The following is an 18,350-nucleotide window of genomic DNA, read 5'->3' on the forward strand; positions in this document are numbered from 1 at the left end:
ACATGCAGACTCCATCCCCCAGCTCACAGGCGGCTCTGAAGATGGAGCTGAACAGAGAGAACTGTATTTCAGCTGTGCTGATGAGCAAATATTGTATCTAATTCTGCCTGGCAGGTTGAGCGAGCCATGCTAAAGCCAAAGGCACAAGACAGCACCAACAGAGACCTCCCCGAGGGCTGAAACATGAAAAGCACTATATGCCACGCTCCTGCTTTGGAAGGAGCTCCGCTTCCTCTAAGACAGCCTGCAAAAGCCACTGTGTCCCTGCTGAAACAGCGGCGAGGCTGTTCAGCGCGCTGCAGGGCTGCAAGAATCCTGTCCCACAGGGGCAGGGGGTTCAAAGAGATCCTCAGGTCAAACCTTCTCTGTGGCTTTGTTTTGTCTGTGTAAAATATGGCAATAGTTTGAGGGCTTCATGGTCTTTTTTTTTGGGGTGGTGGTGGGGGGTGCTGTAAAATCTGGGCCAGAGAGGTTTTAATTCAGGGAGGTTTTAATATTTCCTCGTTCCCAGATTATCCTCAGCCTAGGAACAGCACCAAACCCCGTCCTTCGGCTGCCTTCTGCACCGCTCTCCTGCCCCAGTGAGAGAGCCAGAGTCAGAGTCAAACTGGACACAGAAATACTCTAAAATATTGTGGGCAGCGATGCTTATTGACCGGGCATCCCAGCAGCATCCCATGCCCTTGGGGCAGCTTCCCTGCTGAGCTGGTGGAGGGGGGCGAAAGGCAGATCTGTTGGGGTAGATATTCCTGTGGGTACATTCAGCATCATCAGGCAGTGCCTTGGGCTGATGGTCTGGGCAGATTGCCATGGGGAATTCTGCGATTAACTGGGAAACAGCCATTCTTGGCAGGCTTTGCCCTCACCAAGCCCTTACAGATGTGGGGTAGGAAGGGGGCTCGCAGCCAGTGGGAGCACAAGTCCTGTGGCAGCCCCCAGTGGCAGGACCCAGATCCTTTTGGATCAGGGACTGTGATGGGAACGGTGTTCTGGGGCTGAATCCCTGCTCTCAGCCTGCAGCACGCAGCCCTGATCCCGGGGGGGGGGCAGGGTTAACCTGGGAGAGTTCGGCACCGGCACCGGCACCGGCGCGATGCCAAGCCCAGATTAACCAGTTGAAGACGTCACTTTCCATTATGGGAAAAGCTCCCAAATAGCCCCAAAGCTTTTGGTCCCTGGGATTAGCTGCTGTCACGCTCGGCTCCCAGCAAAGGGCAGGGAACCAGCGGCGCGGTGGAGCCTGGGGTGATGAACGGGGCCGGGAGCTGCTCCGAGGGGCATCACCTGCACAACTGAGGATGACCATGTGGGAGCGGGTCAGGAAAGCTTTGCTGAAATCAGTGTCCACGACCTTTCTGCGCATCTGGAAGTGGGTGCGGGCTTTCTGGTGGAAAAATGGCCTCTTGACCCTGTCGGTGCTGTCGGTTGCCACCGGGTGCCTCTTGGGGTTCCTGCTGCGGGCGCTGGAGCTGACAGAGCTGGTAAGCCTGGCTGGGACTGGGATGGGAGTGAGGGGGATGGAGAGGGGCATTCGGGGCAACCAGCCTGGGTGCCGGCAAGACGTCACCATCAAGGGTCCCAGAGGGGCACAGCCCCTAAAGCAAAGGCTCCTGCCCAAGAAAACCACCTTCTTTTGACCAAAAAAAGCTTCCAACAAATGCCAAACTGCAGGACAAATCCTGCCTCCCTCCACTGGGAGTGAGGTGCTCTGGGACAGACCCCGTGGGACTGCAGGAGCCTCCAGGTGGGATGGGGATGGGAAAGGGGAGAATGGGGAAAGGGAGAATGGATACTCGGCTGCTGGATGCTCGGTAATAGGCTCCCCCAACACAAACAGCAGCGTCAGGGTCTGAGGGATGAGCTCCTCCTGTTCCTCTCCCCAGCCGGGCAGATGCTCAACCAAAGCATGTTTCCACTCTCTGGAGAAGGCCCGGCAAATAAATACAGGGTTGGTGGAGAGCCTGGGGGGCTTCCAGGGGTCCCCTTCCTCTGAGAACCCTGGGAGACAAACACACTGGAGAAAATGCACCTCAAAGGTGCGTTCACTCAGCACTTTCTAGGAGCATGGTGCTGTTAAATGTCACCACACTAAAATCCTCATGGCTTTAATGACATCAGGCATCTTGGCTGTGGCTCAGCCCTGATCTTCAGCCGGGCTGGCTGAGCCCGGGAGGGGGGATGCTGCTTCAGGAAGAGCTCGGCTGGTGCTGGTACATCCCCGTGTCACCCGCAAGGATTTAGCAAAGTCTTGTCAATTCAATTACGCCCTTCAGCATCACCATCCGCAGCAGGGATGATCTTGTTACTTAATTGAAGCCGGGTGTAATCTCCCTGCACCCCGGTGCATGAGCCCACGAGTGCCTGGCAGCCTCCCACACGGGGATTGAGGCTGGCAGAGCCTGAGGGCTCCTGCCCCTTGTCCTGCCATGCACTGAGTTCATCCACCCTCTGCCCCAGTCCCATCCTGCCCTGTGGCCACAGCCCTGCACGTCATCCCCAGCAGCCACTTCTCTCCGTTAGAGACTTTTCTCCTGAAATCTGGGCTGCAGATGAGGGGCTGGAGAAGCAGCCAGTTCCTGCTTTCCTCCGCTCGATGGGAAAGCGTCACAAAACTGAAAAGTCCACTGGCAAAAGAGACGCTGTTCAGATCTGTTATTACTCCTTGCACCCGGCTGGACCCATGGCGGCTCCGCTCTACATGAGATCCCTGGTGAAATCAGCCAAGTTCAGGCCACATGGGTGGGTTAGTGCAGGGACAGCAGTGTGGGGCATTTATTTTAATAGTTTTCCTTGGCTTCCCTCAAAACCCAGTGATGTTGGTTACTTTGGAGCAACCCAAAGTACCTGCTTGGCTTGGGACCATCTCAGCTCTGTCCCTGATGCCTCTACAGTGTCACAGGGAGAGACTGGGGGACAGGGAGGGAGGGAGGGAAGGCTGATGGAGGGATTGATGGGGTGAGGGATGGATGGAGGCATGGAAGGAACTCAGCAGCTAGAAGGATGGTGGATGGAGAGATGGATGGAGGGTCGGATGGTGGAGGCAGGGATGGATGGTGGGTGGGTGGGTGAATGGAGGGATGGATGGAGGGATGGTGGCCAGGTGGCTGCTGGTCTCGCAGACCCCTCACTCTTATCTTGGTCATGGCCGTGGGATCTGGGCTTTGGGGATCTCTCCCCAGGCAGCCCTTCCCCATGCCCATGTGAGCAGTGTGGACGGACGCCATGGGGTGGAAACCTCCCCCAGTGCACCATGAGTCCGGACACCTGAACTGTCCCTGAGCTGGGCTTTGCCATTTGCAGCCACAAGGTATTTCCACCTTTTGCTGCCAGCACCAGGCTGCACCCGACAGCTTCGGGACACTTTTGCACATGCAGTTGAGCCTTTGCTCCCCAATAACAAGTGCAACGATGTTCGGGAGGAGCCAGCAGTGGGGCCGTGGGGACCATTCCCCAGAGGGTGATGGACCCAAAGATTTCTTTGGGAGGGGACCAGCCCCGCACGCCCCTCTCCCGTTCACAGCCAGGTTTTCCATGTGGCGAGCATTTCCCATCCCTCACCCAGCTCCTGGTAAGGAACAGCCAGAGAAACAGTGTCTCTGAGTGTCACAAGGAATGTCTGCCGGCTTGGAACCAAGCTCAGAGCTGGATCTGGTTGGGAAAAAGGCAAATTTATCAGGTTTGACCCCTTAACCCACAATCAGCGTCCACTTCTCAGCTCTCACCTGACCTGGCTCTGCTCTATGTGCAGGAGAAGCAGTATTTTTCCTTTCCTGGAGAGCTCCTCATGAGGATGTTGAAGATGCTGATCCTGCCCTTGATCACCTCCAGGTAAGACATCATTTTCTGCTTCTAAACACCATCTCTCCATCATGTTGAGGAGATTGGCCCATGATTCCCCGCTGAGGAGATCACCCCAAAAACTCCCTGGGGTGAGAATAACTGGCCCAGAGCAGCCACCAACACAGCAGTATCCCCTGGCTTGGTGTCCATCAAACCCCATCATTTCCCAGCAACAGTCTGGGACAAATCCTCACCTGGATTTTGTAGACACCTGCACCCAGCTCAGATACCTGCACTGGCTGGGGTGTTTCCCTTCTTTTTTGGGCCCAGCCAGTCAGAGATGCTGGGACCATCTGTGGGTGGTTGATGATGGGCAGCTGTTTAAACTCAAAGCAAGTTTCCTTATTTAGAGTATTTTGAGAAAGTTCAGGTAGAAACCACAAGCATCTCTCAGTGTTGCATCTGTCTTTGCAAACTCCACTTTTATCAGCCCATCCCGACCTAGAAATAAGAAATAGAGCTGATAGAGTCACACTCAAGTCTAAGAAACGTCTTGAAAAGCTTACATGGATTTACATATTTTAAACAATTGCTGGCACTTGCTCAGTAGAAATAGCCAAGCAATTAGCTCTTTGTTCCCCTGTGGATGTGTCACTTCTCTATTGTTTTTCAGAGTTTGCTTGCTGTCTTTGGTTTATTTCTGGAAGCAGTGTGCTCTCTATCCTGGCCACACTTGGCCTTTTTGGTATCAGCCCTTGTAGAGCTGCTTGCTTTTCCCCTCCAGCACTTCACCTCCCCTCCCTCATGCACTGCCTGAGTTTTCCTTTGCTCTCAGGGTGTTCTCAGTCCTCCCCACAGCTCAGTGACGCTGGCTCGTCCCAGCTGACAGCTCTCCTGCCTGCGGATGCAGGGTCTGCACAGGGCTCCCAGGATTTTCCTTGTGTGATTACTTGAAGCAAGCCTTTTTCTTATTTAATTACTGAATGATGGTGAAGTGGCATGTCCCTCTATGCCCTGTCCAGAGGGCACCGGGTGCACACTGGGGATGGATCTGTCCAGGTTGGGCCTCAGCTCTGAGCTCCCCAAGCCTCACGCTGGAAAGCATCACCCATCTCCGCACTGCTTTTGTGGCCTCTCTTGAACTTCCCAGGGTCTCTCTCCTCCTGGACACGCAGCTGCTGGAGGGGATCCGTGGGCTGGCCACCACCTCAACCACCCATCCCTTGTATGTCCCCAGGGGTGGCACTCACCCTCGCAACCTCTGTCTCCATCATGTCCTGCCCAGGGGTCATCAGGCCACTGGCAAACGCCACCGGCAGGCTTGGCCAGGGCTCTGCAAGGCCCAGGGGAGATGAAGCAGTGAGAACCAGCGGCCAGGAGCTTGGTGTGGGTCTGCGTGCACATGGGACACGCTGCAGCCCCCAAACGCTCCTGTTTGCCCCCAGCACTGGCACCACTGCTGGCCAGCTCTCCTTGCTGCCGCAGCCTGTAATACCCTCTCTATTTTTAGTCCAGTTTTGTTTAAAAGTAGCTTATGGGCTACTTCTTAGGAAAGCTTACGTGTACGTGAATGAACCAGCAGCTAACTCCTTGGGGAAGAGACATCCATCCCCACCAGGATTTTGTAAACGTTTCTCTGCTGTTCACCGTGACATGCAGCAGCAGCACAGGGTGTCGGAGATTTAAGAGAACAGTAGCACCAAAAAAAAAAAAAAGAAGGAAAAGAAAAAAAGAGCAGCATTAGTTATTCGCCATTAAAATACACTAAGAATATGTAGTGGACCTGTTGGAGTGGAGCCAGAGGAGGCCCCGGAGATGCTGGGAGGGCTGGAGCCCCTCTGCTGGGAGGACAGGCTGGGAGAGTTGAAGGGGGTCAGCCTGGAGAAGAGAAAGCTCCAGGGAGACCTGAGAGCCCCTTCCAGTATCTGAAGGGGACCTGCAAGAAAGCTGGGGAGGGACTTATTACAAGGGCATATAGTAACAGGGTGAGGGGTGATGGCTTCAAACTGAGAGGGGAGATTTTGATTAGATATCAGGAAAAAAATTTCACAATGAGGGTGGTGAGCCCCTGGCACAGGTTGCCCCGAGAAGCTGTGGCTGCCCCATCCCTGGAGGTGTTCCAGGCCAGGTTGGACGCAAGCTGGGCTGGTGGGAGGTGTCCCTGCCCAGGGCAGGGGGTGGCACTGGGTGAGCTTTATGGTCCCTTCCAACCCAAACCAGTCTATGATTCTATGATTTACTTCTTATCCATTGGAGAAAACAGAAAACATGGCCAGACTTTGAAAGGGGACTCAGAGAGGCATCTCCTGTCCTTTGCAGCTCAGTCTGTGTTCCCACAAGCCCTTCCTGGGTGTGAGATCCTGCAGGCACGGGCACACAAATGTGCAAGAGCTCAGTGATGCCCTTAAGCATTGGTTAAAAAAATATCTACAGAAACTTCTCCCACCTTGGAGATTTTGCCCATCAGATGCATCTTGTGCAGTTTTGGGAGCAGGTGCTGATCACAATCTTTTCTGCTGCAGCCTCATGTCCGGACTGGCCACCATGGACTCCAAGGCCTGCGGGAAGATGGGGGTGATCACCATCACCTACTATCTTTGGACAACCTTCATGGCAGTGACTGTCGGGATCATCCTCGTGGTCAGCATCCACCCCGGCGCAGCTGCCCAGAAGGACGACTACTCCGTGGGGAAAGTGGTGCTCAGCTCCGCCGATGCGTTACTGGATTTAATCAGGTACATCACAGGATTTCAGGAGGAGCCAAGTGTATGATGGCATTTCACAGACAAGATCTTTCCACAGGGCATTGAGTTCCCAGGAGATATTGAGATCTCAAGGGAAATAGGAGAACCGTTGGCCACGCTAACCAGGCACCGGTACCTCCGAGCCCAGCAACATGGGGTTCATTTCTCCCCATGTATGTCTCCCCTCTGGCCCCTCTGTCACTCCCCATGTATGTCTCCCCTCTGGCCCCTCTGTTCTTTTCCCAGAACCACCAGCAAAAAGGGATGCAGCAGCAGAAATCAGGAAGATTTAAATTCCCTGCAAAGCTCAGTGGTTCTCCCTCTGCGGCCCAAGCTGTGACATGCCGATCCCTGCAACTCCTTGGGCTTTGCAAGGTGAAAATGAGAAGGAGTTGGCCCAGGGCTGGATTAAGGCAGTGGACGAGGGTTAACCGGGGAGCGGCTGGGGGAGAATCTCCACTTCTGGAGGTGTTTGATTGACTGGAAAAGGCTCTGAGCATCCTGCTGCAGCTCTGAAGGCAGTCCTGCTCTGAGCAGGGGCTGGAGATGGCAGATGTCCATCCCAACCTCTGGCTTTCCATGAGTCCAGTTTACATGTGGCTCACAGTCCTGCTCTTCCTTCACCTTCCAGCCTGCCTCTGCCCTCAGCTTGCACAGAGGACATCAGGCTGGAGTTGGCTGTAATGGTCCCCCTCTTGGCCTCCAGAGGTGGTTCAGAGGTGCTTCCCAGGTCATTCCCTGTGTTCTCACAATGTGCTTTAACCCCTGCGCCATTGCTCTCTTACAGAAACATGTTTCCTTCTAATCTCATCGAAGCTTCGTTCCAGCAGGTGAGTTCACCTGTCCCCACCGCTGCGGGCAGCTGGGATGGTGCTCATCTCCATGTGGGGCTAATCTCCCCATCTGGGGGCTCTTCCCCACCCTCAGCCTGGACAGGAGCCCCTTCCCTCCCCTCTGCCTCTCTCCCCACCCTGCCTGCTCCCTGGCTGCTTTCTGGGCACCCCGGGGTGGGCACCCGAAGGCAGGAGGGTGCTGGTGAGGGCACGGACCCACAGGGACACCCCCACCTGCCCTCCTCTACAAAAGCAGCATGATGTCTCTTCCCTCAGATCCCGCTCTGGTGCAGGGGCTTCTCAGTCGGCGGGGTCCGGGGGAGCAGAGCGGGGGCAGGCAGTAGGCATGGGGAAGGAGAGGTTGGGGTGGGCGCAGGGGAGAGGCCGAGGAGGGCTCAGGTAGGGTGGAGGGGTGGAGGGGAGAAGGGAAAACGAGCAAATTCATGGCATCGGGAAAGCATCTGTAAAGCCCCCAGAAGAAGAGGGATAGGGGGTGAAGGGACCTCTCTGTGGGGAACACGCTTACCCAGCTCTGCACCAGCACCCCGCGGGGACCCAACACAAATGCCATGTGTCTGCCCAGAGAAGTGCAGCCTTGCTTGAGGATGGCTGTGCTGAGCTCTGCAGGCAACAACCACAGGTCCCCTGGCCTGTTTCTTGCTTCTTTTCTTTTCAGCAGCATTTTACTGCCTGAAAAACAAACTTTGATCCTCCAGGACCACCTGGGCCAGTGATGGCTTTGCCTCTGTGTTCAGAGGAGGATGGAGCCCGTTGCCAATAGGACACTAACCTCACTGCTTTGCTTTTGTTCCAGTATCGAACCGTTCTTGTCCCGGTGGTGAAGTCGCCTGGCTTTCCAAAGATCCCAGGGAAATCTCTCAGTTTTATTTACTTTGCACCCGATGATGAAAACCCTGAAATTCATCGGCCTGTGTTCCTCGAGCTGACGCCATCTCCTGAGATGACCTACAGGACCCTGCCTGGGACCAGCAATGAGATGAACGTCTTGGGAATCGTCATCTTCTCAGCAACAATAGGTACCTGCTCAGTAGAGAACGGGGCTCCACACTGCTCCCCAGCCCAGCTCGCCAGGCTGCTCAGTGGCAGTTGCAACCCAGGGTGGTAACTGCTGCAGCCACTGCGCTGCCGGTGGAGGTACAGACGCTCAGAGGGATGAGGTTATTTTAGCTCTAACTGCTTGGGTCCCCGGGGATCCAGGCACAGCATGGAGCTTGAACCAACGCCTTCATCAGTACCGTCCATAACGGAGCTCGAACAAGGTGTTAGGCACCAAGAAGGCTGTTTTCTCCCCAGATTTTCCATATGAGCCTTCACAGCCCCAGCACGGGTCCTGAGGGTTTTCAAATCATCACATAAGCTGGAGGGTCCTGTCGTGGTTTAGGCCAAATAGGCTACTAGGGACCTAGGGGACCCCAGATGGGACTGACAGATGCTCTCCTCTACCCCTCTTCAAAGAGAGGGGCAGAGGAGGAAAAAGAGACTTACGAGTTTAGAAGGAACTAAACTACTTTAATGAAATATTAATAATAAAATAAAAAAAGAAATAATGAAATATATACAAAACCGTATCAAGCTCCCGAGCGGACAATCACGACACCGGCTGGCACTGGGGCAGTCCCAAGCTGGACTCAGTGACGGACGGGAACTGGATTCCGGATCTGCATTCAGGATCGGGATCGCAAGCAGACGAACAGAGTCCTCCTCAGACGTCGGCCATTGCAGGAAGAGAGAGCTGACCTTTTGATCCCTCAGCCTTTATACTGAGCATGAGGCAGATGGAATGGAATACCCTCGTTGGTCAGTTTTGGGTCACCTGTCCCGTCCGCTCCTCCCCACAGGTGGGACCCCACTATGCTTTTCCGCTTCCAACCCTCCAACGGGGCAAATAACAAAGTTGGTTGGCCTTGGGTGTTACAGCAGTAAGTATAAGCAGGAGCCTCTCTGCATATCGTGCCTGGGCATCAACTGTAAACATAGGTCTTATCACCCTGAGAGACTGAACATTGTCTGCACAATATGCTGTTAATTTCAGTTGTTAGAGAGGCCTGGCTAAGAAGCGAAGTTACTGACCAAAATTGGTTCTGTTTTACCTCAAACCAGGACAGGTCCTTTTAATGAAATCTGCTGAAGTGAGTTGTAACTTTTGCAGAGGCTACCTAGGACATAGCTCGTTACAAATGCTCCAAACCCTTCACACTGGTGGTGTTCAAACTCCCCGAGCAGGCAGCAGATGAAAGCTGGGTCAGGCTTAGTGCCCATCACAAACGTATGCAAAGTTGTAAGAGGACTTTCCAAACAAGGTAAGAAAGCTTCCTGCATTGAACAGCCTGCAATTCCACGTGGACAAGGTGCTCGGCAGCGATTTTAGGAAGGAAGAAGAGGCAGAGGTTGGATGGAGAGAACACGTGCAAGAGATAGGGAGGGAGAAGGTTTAAAGGGGAGAAAGTCATGGGAAGGAGGAACTCGGAGCTGACTCAAAGAGTAAGAGACACAGGGTGTGTGAGTGAGAAAGGGAGGAAGAGACGAATCAGGAGGGAAAAGAGTAGGAGGCAATGAGATGAACATGGGGGAAAGATTACATGCAGATTAAAAGGTGAGGGCAAGGAGCTGGAACTTAGTGTATAAGGAACCAAAAAGCCAATTAGAGGATTTGAGGGGTGGAGACAGTGAAGCCAGCACAGGACCGGAGGACACCAGCCTGCCGTCAGAGCCTGGGGAGAGCAGCCAGTTTTAAAGGCTACGATACACTAAGCGCCCAGAGGAGATGGCCACAGCAGGACGGGGCAGAGACAGACCCTTGCAGACAAAAGAGGTGTCTAAGGCAGAGTCCTGTCCCAATGACCAACACCATCTGCAGATCCCAGACGCTGCAGGAGCATTCCAAGCTCCTGCTCTCAGGACACGCGCCCTCCCCCAGCCCAGCCAAAAAAGTGAGGAGAAGCCACTTTTCTCTTCTGAGATTACCACCATCCTGCCAGCATGGGAGTGAGGATCAGCGCTGAGTTAGGACGCAGCAGGAGATCACCTGGGGCAGCCCCAGCCACCCAGCTGCACTCCTGGGTTTAGCACAGGATGGATTAGAGCTCCACGAAGGTGCAGACCAGCAGAGCATCACCCGCACTGGGGATGGGCAGCTTGGTAAAGGGCATTCATACATCTGCAGGAAGCTTCACCTGCGAGGAGAGGTTGAATTAATGGGGTTGGCCTGGCAGAAGACAGGAGAGGGACAGGCGAGGCCAGGCAACATGGCTCTGTGCTGTGGGAAACAGGGACCGGCTCCTCCTTGCAACGAGGCGGGGAAGGCCAGGTGGAAGCCAGTTGAGATCTCAGCAAAGGATATTTGTGTCCAATCCCAAAATACCAAACAGTTTGTGGGCCTGAGATCGAGGCATCCATGCAGCACCTGATGCCTACCTGGAGTGGCTTTGCTGCGGATGGTAACCCCGCACAGCCACAAAGCTCCAGCGATCTCTTCACTGACGCCGAGCATCTCCAGTTGTCTCCATTGCTTTTGAAATCCAGAAAAGGGCAGAGATTTAAAGTTACTTGAAGCAAGCTGTCCATTTGCTGGGGCAATCTTTTCCAAATCAGCTGTCCGTAAGACCTGAAGAGAAACTGATTTCTTTCAAACCAGCTGTTATGGCCAGCACATACTGCATGAATATCCACAGAGCTGAGATTTAAGTGTGTCATGCTTTGTCTTATTTCTGAAAGTCCTGCCAAAGATGACCCTATCTCTCCCTCTAGTGGAAGGTGTCTCTGCCTATGGCAGGGGGGGTGGGACTAGATGATCTTCAAGGTCCCTTCCAACCTAAACCATTCTATGATTCTGTGATGATCTCTCTTCTGAACAAGCCAAGAGATCCAGCTACCTGCCAAGGGTCTCTAGAAGTCCTTAGCCCTGAACACTGAAGAGGGATGAGAGGGACAAGACAAGATCCTGACTATATTCTTCTTTTCCAGGCTAAAGCAGACACTTGTACAGTGCTTCAGAAATTGTAATTTTAGCTAATGGGACCACACAGAAAGTATGTGCACTGGGCCGGAAACTATATGGACTCAAAGCCTCATTGTCCTTTTGCTCAATGGGTACCTGGGAAACCTCTTCGCCAGGGAAAGAAATGGGATTTAGCACTGACCAACTTTGTGCTGGCAGACCAGAAAGTACCATAACGCCTCTAACCATTCGTGTATTTCTGCTCTAGTATTCCTTCAACGGAAAATTACACTGGAATGAGGTTAATGCAACAACATCAAGAGAGAAACCAGAATTAAGACAGGAGGCTTCATGCCTGCATCTAAGCAACTCAGCCAGATCATTCCTGGCATCCTGTTGTACAGCCGCATGTGTTGTCACCACCATGGTACAGCCTGTGAGCCACCGACAAAGCTGCCTGCATGAAATAGCTGGTGAGCAGCCAGCACGGCCTGTACGACGAGGGAACCGAGAACTGCCACTGCCCGCGGGGATCCAGCAAAGCCGAGCACTTCTGAAGATCACCCGAGTGGCTGACGTGGTGTGCGGCTCTTCTCACTCCACAGCAAGGGCAGGGATGCAACATATCATCACATCCTCCTCTACATATAATCTCCCAGAGCTTTGTCCTTCAAAAAAAAATAAATCAATTTTTGTTTCTGGAGCTACATTATTCTTGTATTACCAACTAGCAAAAAGACAGCTTATCCACCTTGAGAAGTGAGTCTTCCAGAATTGAGCAGCAGTAAAGGGTTTATCATTTACCTGTGCAAGGAATAGTCCAAATCCTGGATTTGGGTTTGGTGGTGGGTTTGAGAAAAGGCCAGATACCTGTATTTGCTTGGAGGAGAGAATTACTGTGACCCATAAGAGCGTGTGGAAATCTGTATTAAGTCTGACCTACTGTGAGTTTGCCCAGTGAAGCCCATTCTGTGACCACCAGAGCCTCAAGACACTCAGCATGACACACACTGCTCCCACGGTACTATTAAGATAAACCAATGTGTTTGGTTGCAGGACTTCTCCTGGGAAAAATGGGTGAGCGAGGAACTCCGCTGGTTAACGTCTGCCAGTGTCTGAATGAAGCAGTTATGAAAATTGTCTCGATGGCAGTTTGGTAAATCTGTTTTTGATCAATTCAGTTATTTTCTTACCTGGTATCTAATGGTCATACATCTACAAGTATTTTTTGTGAGCACTGGATTTATTTTCTTATGACTGTACCACATGGTACCAAATATGGTAATGACTATTGCGTAGAGCTTCAATGGTTGCTGCATCCCCATAAATATTTTTTTATGCTTATTCTTTGCAGGTATTTCCCCTTTGGCATTGTATTTCTCATCGCTGGAAAGATCCTGGAGATGGAAGATCCCTCAATTATAGGACAGAAGCTGGGACTATATGCCATTACAGTAGTGTCGGGGCTAGTCATCCATGGACTCATTCTCTTACCTCTGCTTTTTGTGCTCATCACCAAGAAAAACCCCTTTGTTTTCATCCAGGGGATACTGCAAGCCTTGCTGATTGCCTTGGCTACGTCTTCCAGGTATGAAAACATGGCTGAAATATGCTCGTACAGCTGAGACGAAATCTGGTTTAGTCAAGGGAGACATGGCCATGTGTACAGCCAGGCGAACCGTTGGAGAACAGCTGGAACTCAGACAAAAATTAGGCTCCAGCGCTATGTGAAATGAGATCACTTCTCGTTTTAGCAGGAAGCGGGATGCTTGGCACAGTGCGTCTTCAGACCCCGCCAGCTCATGTTGCCCTTCTGCTCACCCTCTCCTGGGGTCTTCCCAGAGCAAAGCAGCCATGTTTGTGGCTGTGTGTACTTCTTTTCATTGCTGCAGGCAGTTTCCTTTCATAGAATTCAAAATAGGACTCTGGTAGGTGCTTTATAAAACACCGTGGGGTTACCACTCTGGGTTTTAATTGAAAACATCAAAAGCTCTTTTGAACACTTAACTGAAATTCTTGAATCAACTCCTGTGTATCCCAAGCTCCTCCAAAGAAAAGTGCTGTCTACTTTGATATGATTTTATAATTTTAGATTATTTTTATCCGTTTTCTTTTCATTGAAAAACATTCCTTATAACAATGAAGAAACTTAACATTAGAAACCACCACCCTTTCTGGAAGGCACACAAATTAAAACATTTTCTTAGAAAACATCTGACTAGGCAAAGGGTTTTTCTGGCCTCCCTAATGCTGCTGCTTCACATAATCCCAATAAAACCATCTAAGGCTGTACCTCCTTCCCCCAGCCCCCACCAATGCAGGTCTTTTCTGCTGCTCTGAATGACCCGATCTCCTGAACGTGGGTCTCCAGCAGGTTTTCTCCCCTCTCCCCGTGCGACAGCCCGTGCAGCAAGCAGTTCCGCAGAAGGTGGGAGCACGCTGCTCCCCATCCCAGCCCCACCGTCAGCGCCACGGGCCATCGCGCCTTGCGCTGCAGCCAACTCCTTGAGGAAAAGCAGTCCCTGCCTCCAAAATCCTACGGCGATCCCATCTGCTTCTTGTTTCCTTTCTTCCATTTGCTCTTCTTCCACGTTGTTATCCTGACTCGCGCATGACAGCTAAACAGAAACAAGAGAGAAAGGTCAGGGGGGTGTGAGAGTCGTGGTGGCTGCTCCCGGTGCGGGACGGAAGAGGGGAATGAGGATCAATGGGGTCTGCTGGACCCGGCACGGCCGGTGCTGGCGGGCGCTGCCCCACACCAATGTTAAAGGTGCTGCAGGATGAGGGTGGGGAGCAGGGATGTAGAACGAAGCTGTAACCATCACACAGAGCTGCTCCTAGAGAGCGGCTTGTCTTGCAGCCAGTGGCTAACTGACCACTCGGCTAATTATGGACACACCGCAGGTAGTGCAAGTTGAAGAAACTTTCATTGCTACAGAAATTTGTATAATATTGCTGCTGCTCCTACCCTCAGGAGGACACGTATTTCTACACCATTACATTGATTCCTATTTATAAAACTCAGCGCCAACAACAGAGAGAATTAATTACTGACCATTTCTTGTTCTGCAGCTCAGCGACCTTGCCCATCACCCTGAAGTGTCTCCTGGAAAACAACGGAATAGACAGACGCGTGGCACGATTCGTCCTCCCTGTCGGGGCCACCATCAACATGGACGGCACGGCGCTGTATGAAGCTGTCGCTGCCATCTTTATTGCCCAGGTCAATGAATATGACTTGGATTTGGGACAAATTATAACGATAAGGTAAGTGTTTCTTTGCAGCAGCTGAATTATTTCTCTCTATTTGTACTTATAGGCATTACAACAACCTATCACACTTCTCCTGTTCAGCAGAGAGCTTCCCACTGCAGAGAGCCAACAGTGCTGGAAAGCCAAGGAGTAGGGAGAGGTGCAGCGGGTACCCACACTGTATGCCGGGGAAACCTCGGGCTCTGCACCCATACAATTTCCTGCAGAATCAAAGACTTTGCCTGTGGGTAAAAGGCAGACTGTGAACAAACCGCATGGCTGGAGCAGGGCAACACCTGCAGCGCAGATGAATTATCGTGGCATAGAAGGGTTCGTGCACGTGTAGCTTACTCCCCGTCAGGAACGGAATAGCCTCATTTTCTAAGCAGGGAAATAAAGCACCTATCTAGATAAAAATAATTAAGCACAGTTGCAAATATTTAGCAATTTTATGCAGGAGCTATCCGCAATGGAATGCAGAGGGGTGTTGTGTGAGCACAAAGCCAAGAGAACGTGCTGGAAGCCCTCAGCCACGACACGCGCAGGCAGGGGTTCAGGATAGAACCAGAGAGCAGGAAGGTGGAGGAAGCCAGATCTGTCCCAATCCTTCCATACATGAATAGCTTACTTTGCCATGCAAATATGCTTGCTTTTTTTTTTCTTTTTTTTTTCTTTTTAAAAAAAAAAGAAAAAAGCACAACCCACAACCAAACACAGTAATTGCACAACCGCCTTCTCTTTGCAGCATAACAGCAACAGCCGCGAGCATAGGGGCGGCCGGGATCCCCCAGTCCGGACTCGTTACCATGGTCATTGTGCTAACTTCTGTCGGGCTGCCAACCGACGATATCACACTCATCATCGCCGTTGACTGGGCTCTGTAAGTATTTCCCAGAGGCAGCGCTACGGGCGGGTGCCACGTGCCAATTCATGGCGGTGTGTCTGAAGCAGCTCTCATGGGGACAAATAGAGATTAAGGCGTCCCAGAATGACGCCAGGAGCCAAGTGTGAGATTCCTCATTTTCCAATTATTTTCTTGAAATAGTCATTATTTTCTTGAAATAGCTCATGATAACTATAGGCAAAGAGTCTCCTAAAGGAGTGTTTGCCTCGAGGCGTTGCTGTTCCGAGGTGCCCATCGCTGTCTAGTGCCTCATTAAGGACTGTATGTGGAAGAAGTGGTGATGGCATTCAGCCACTCTCTCAAGTAAGGTCACCAGTTTGAAATACCAGTCTGTCCTGATCTTTTAGCTAAATTCCTATCTGATTGTACAACACATCTTTGTTGGAGGTCTTAAATGGGTCACAAAATTGATCCTTCTGAAACATACATACATTTATACTTCTAAGAGATCAAAAGGATGCTACTTTTCTCCGTAGTGAGAGGCAGAAAGGGAGGAAAGTAGGTGCATGGTCTTGTCTCCGTGAAGCATTACCGTGCAAGGCTGCTAGTGAGCATATTCCCTAGAAATACCTCAAGTCCTAGTGTTCGCCAAGCTGTCCACTCTGTGAACAAAGGAGGACGGACAGCACAAGAGTCAAAGGTGAGGCACTGGCCCAGGCTGCCCAGAGAGGTTGTTGAGGCCCCATCCCTGGAGGTGTTCAAGGCCAAGCCTGGACGTGGACTGGGGACGTGGCCAGGCTGGACGTGGCCTGGGGCAACCTGGTCTAGTGGGAAGTGGTGGATAGTAAAGTATTTGTTTTAGTAGAATATTACCTCTGGAGGAGGAACAAGGTTGGCAAGGCAGGGTGAAAGTTATCTGGCTTCATACAAGGAGAAATTAAAATTAGAATCACAGAATGGTTTAGGTTGGAAGGGACCTTGAAGATCATCGCGTTCCAACCCCCCTGCCATGGGCAGGGACACCTCCCACCAGACCAGGTTGCCCAAGGCCACGTCCAGCCTGGCCTTGAACACCTCCAGGGATGGGGCCTCAACAACCTCTCTGGGCAGCCTGGGCCAGTGCCTCACCACTCTTAAAGTGAAAAACTTCTTCCTAATGTTTAATCTAAACCTGCCCTCTTCCAGTTTAATTACCCAGAAAGATGCTAACAACAACAAAAGGGGTGGAAACATGCAATTGTTTAGGAAAAAAGCATGATCTCCAGGGAAAAAAAAAATCAGTCAGAGAAACCAGTAATAAACCAAAACCCACTGGCAATCTTTTACAGGATGTGCTCATCCACTTTGCTGTCTCTATTTCTGAAACATGGGCATTTGCACAATAAAAAAGTAGAAAGGAGAGAGAACTAGATGTCACGGCAAAACAGTACCAAGTTAAAGCACAACTTGGTTGCACACCAAATCACAGCAGAAAATGAGACAGTCGGTTCTTGAACTGCTGTAGCAAAACTCCCTCTTGCATTTAATAAGCAACTTTCCTCTCAAACCCATATGTCACCAGAACTAAAACATCACTGGAGTTTCTAAAAGTAAGGATGACATTTTGAAAGGACTGCAGCCAACACCAAGGAAGTCTGTCTTCCAAGCAGACCATCTTCATCCTGACGGATGACGACCAGATTGATCTTGAGACAAAAACTGATGCTTGATTACATTTGTCACACACAAACAGAATAGAAGTCAAACATACGCAGTCTGGGAAATGTGCCATTTTAAAGTACTAAGATAAAAATGAAGCAAATTAGCTCGGTGAAAAAACATACGGAGTAGACACGGACTTCTACATAACTGACACAGGGGTTGCTGATTTGTCCTTCACAGCCCCCCTGGACGGAGAGGAAACAGCACCAAGCATCCTGGCTGTTCTTTTCTTTCTTTCACATAAAAGGAAGTTTAACTTTTCAGGTGAACCTTGTTAAATCAGAACACAACATGAGTTCAATCTTTGAGCATCACAAGGTCCCCAGCACCATCACCTGCCCCAGTGTGCCGGCGCTTCTATAGAATAATAGAATCAGAGAATCGTCTAGGTTGGAAGAGACCTTTAAGATCATCAAGTGCAACCATCAACCTGACACTGCCAAACCCACCACTAAACCACGTCCCTAGAAAACCTCATGTCCTTCCTACTGATGTGTGAGGTGCTTGGATAAACAAAAGAGGTGCTGTGGCTGGATAATGAAGATTTTCCTCCTGAAGAGTCATCTCAAGCAGTTTTATGACTCACCGAGGCAGTTCACCCCCACATTGAGCAAAGATGCTGACAATGCATCCGTTCGGGAAGTAGCACACGCAGCTCTATGCACTAAAAGACAAACACAATGAGACAAAAGCAGCCCTATTGCCTTCATGGTACTGGGGTCGCATGGACACTGCATGTACCATTTTCCCTCTGTATTTGCAAGAATACTTGTCCCAACTTGCCATTAGCAAACCCAGTGGTAGCGACATTAGAGGTGGAGGTTGACATGTTTCAAAGCCATAAAAGACCCCGGGGCGCGTTGGCTGTGGCCACCGACTGCATCCTCATGGCTCTCTCTCATCTAGGGACCGATTTCGAACTATGACCAACGTCCTTGGTGACGCGCTGGCTGCTGGCATCATAGCACACGTCTGCGAGAAAGACTTTGCCCCAAAGCCACCCCCGGTACGTATAGCTCGTCTGGGCAAGCAGTGGGATGCAGGAGATACAATGACTGCACTGACACAGCGCATGTGCTCATTTAAGAAATTAAAATTGTATTTTTTCTTTTTGCAGCAAGATCCTGTAAGCAACACAGAGAAGTTTCCTCCTGCAGAGACCTCACATCTGCTGCCCAAAGACAACGTGATCGAAATGATTGAAGAAACTTTGTTGGATCAGACAGGGGTTCATTATA

At 51.3% G+C, this 18,350-nt stretch overlaps 1 protein-coding gene across 1 annotated transcript; it reads left to right on the forward strand.

Annotated features, from left to right (window-relative positions):
* Positions 1-1,304: 1,304 nt before the first annotated feature.
* LOC104282499 (excitatory amino acid transporter 5-like) lies at positions 1,305-18,343 on the forward strand (the record flags this gene model as incomplete). The annotated part of the gene is made up of 11 exons (XM_009880596.1): positions 1,305-1,481; positions 3,749-3,828; positions 6,303-6,515; positions 7,312-7,354; positions 8,172-8,394; positions 12,372-12,471; positions 12,670-12,903; positions 14,388-14,582; positions 15,313-15,447; positions 18,019-18,118; positions 18,230-18,343. Coding segments are annotated over exons 1-11 (1,614 nt in total), but the record flags the coding sequence as incomplete, so codon positions are not given.
* Positions 18,344-18,350: the final 7 nt, after the last annotated feature.

This window comes from Charadrius vociferus, unplaced genomic scaffold (assembly GCF_000708025.1).
Source record: "Charadrius vociferus isolate BGI_N301 unplaced genomic scaffold, ASM70802v2 scaffold702, whole genome shotgun sequence".
Taxonomy (NCBI): domain Eukaryota; kingdom Metazoa; phylum Chordata; class Aves; order Charadriiformes; family Charadriidae; genus Charadrius; species Charadrius vociferus.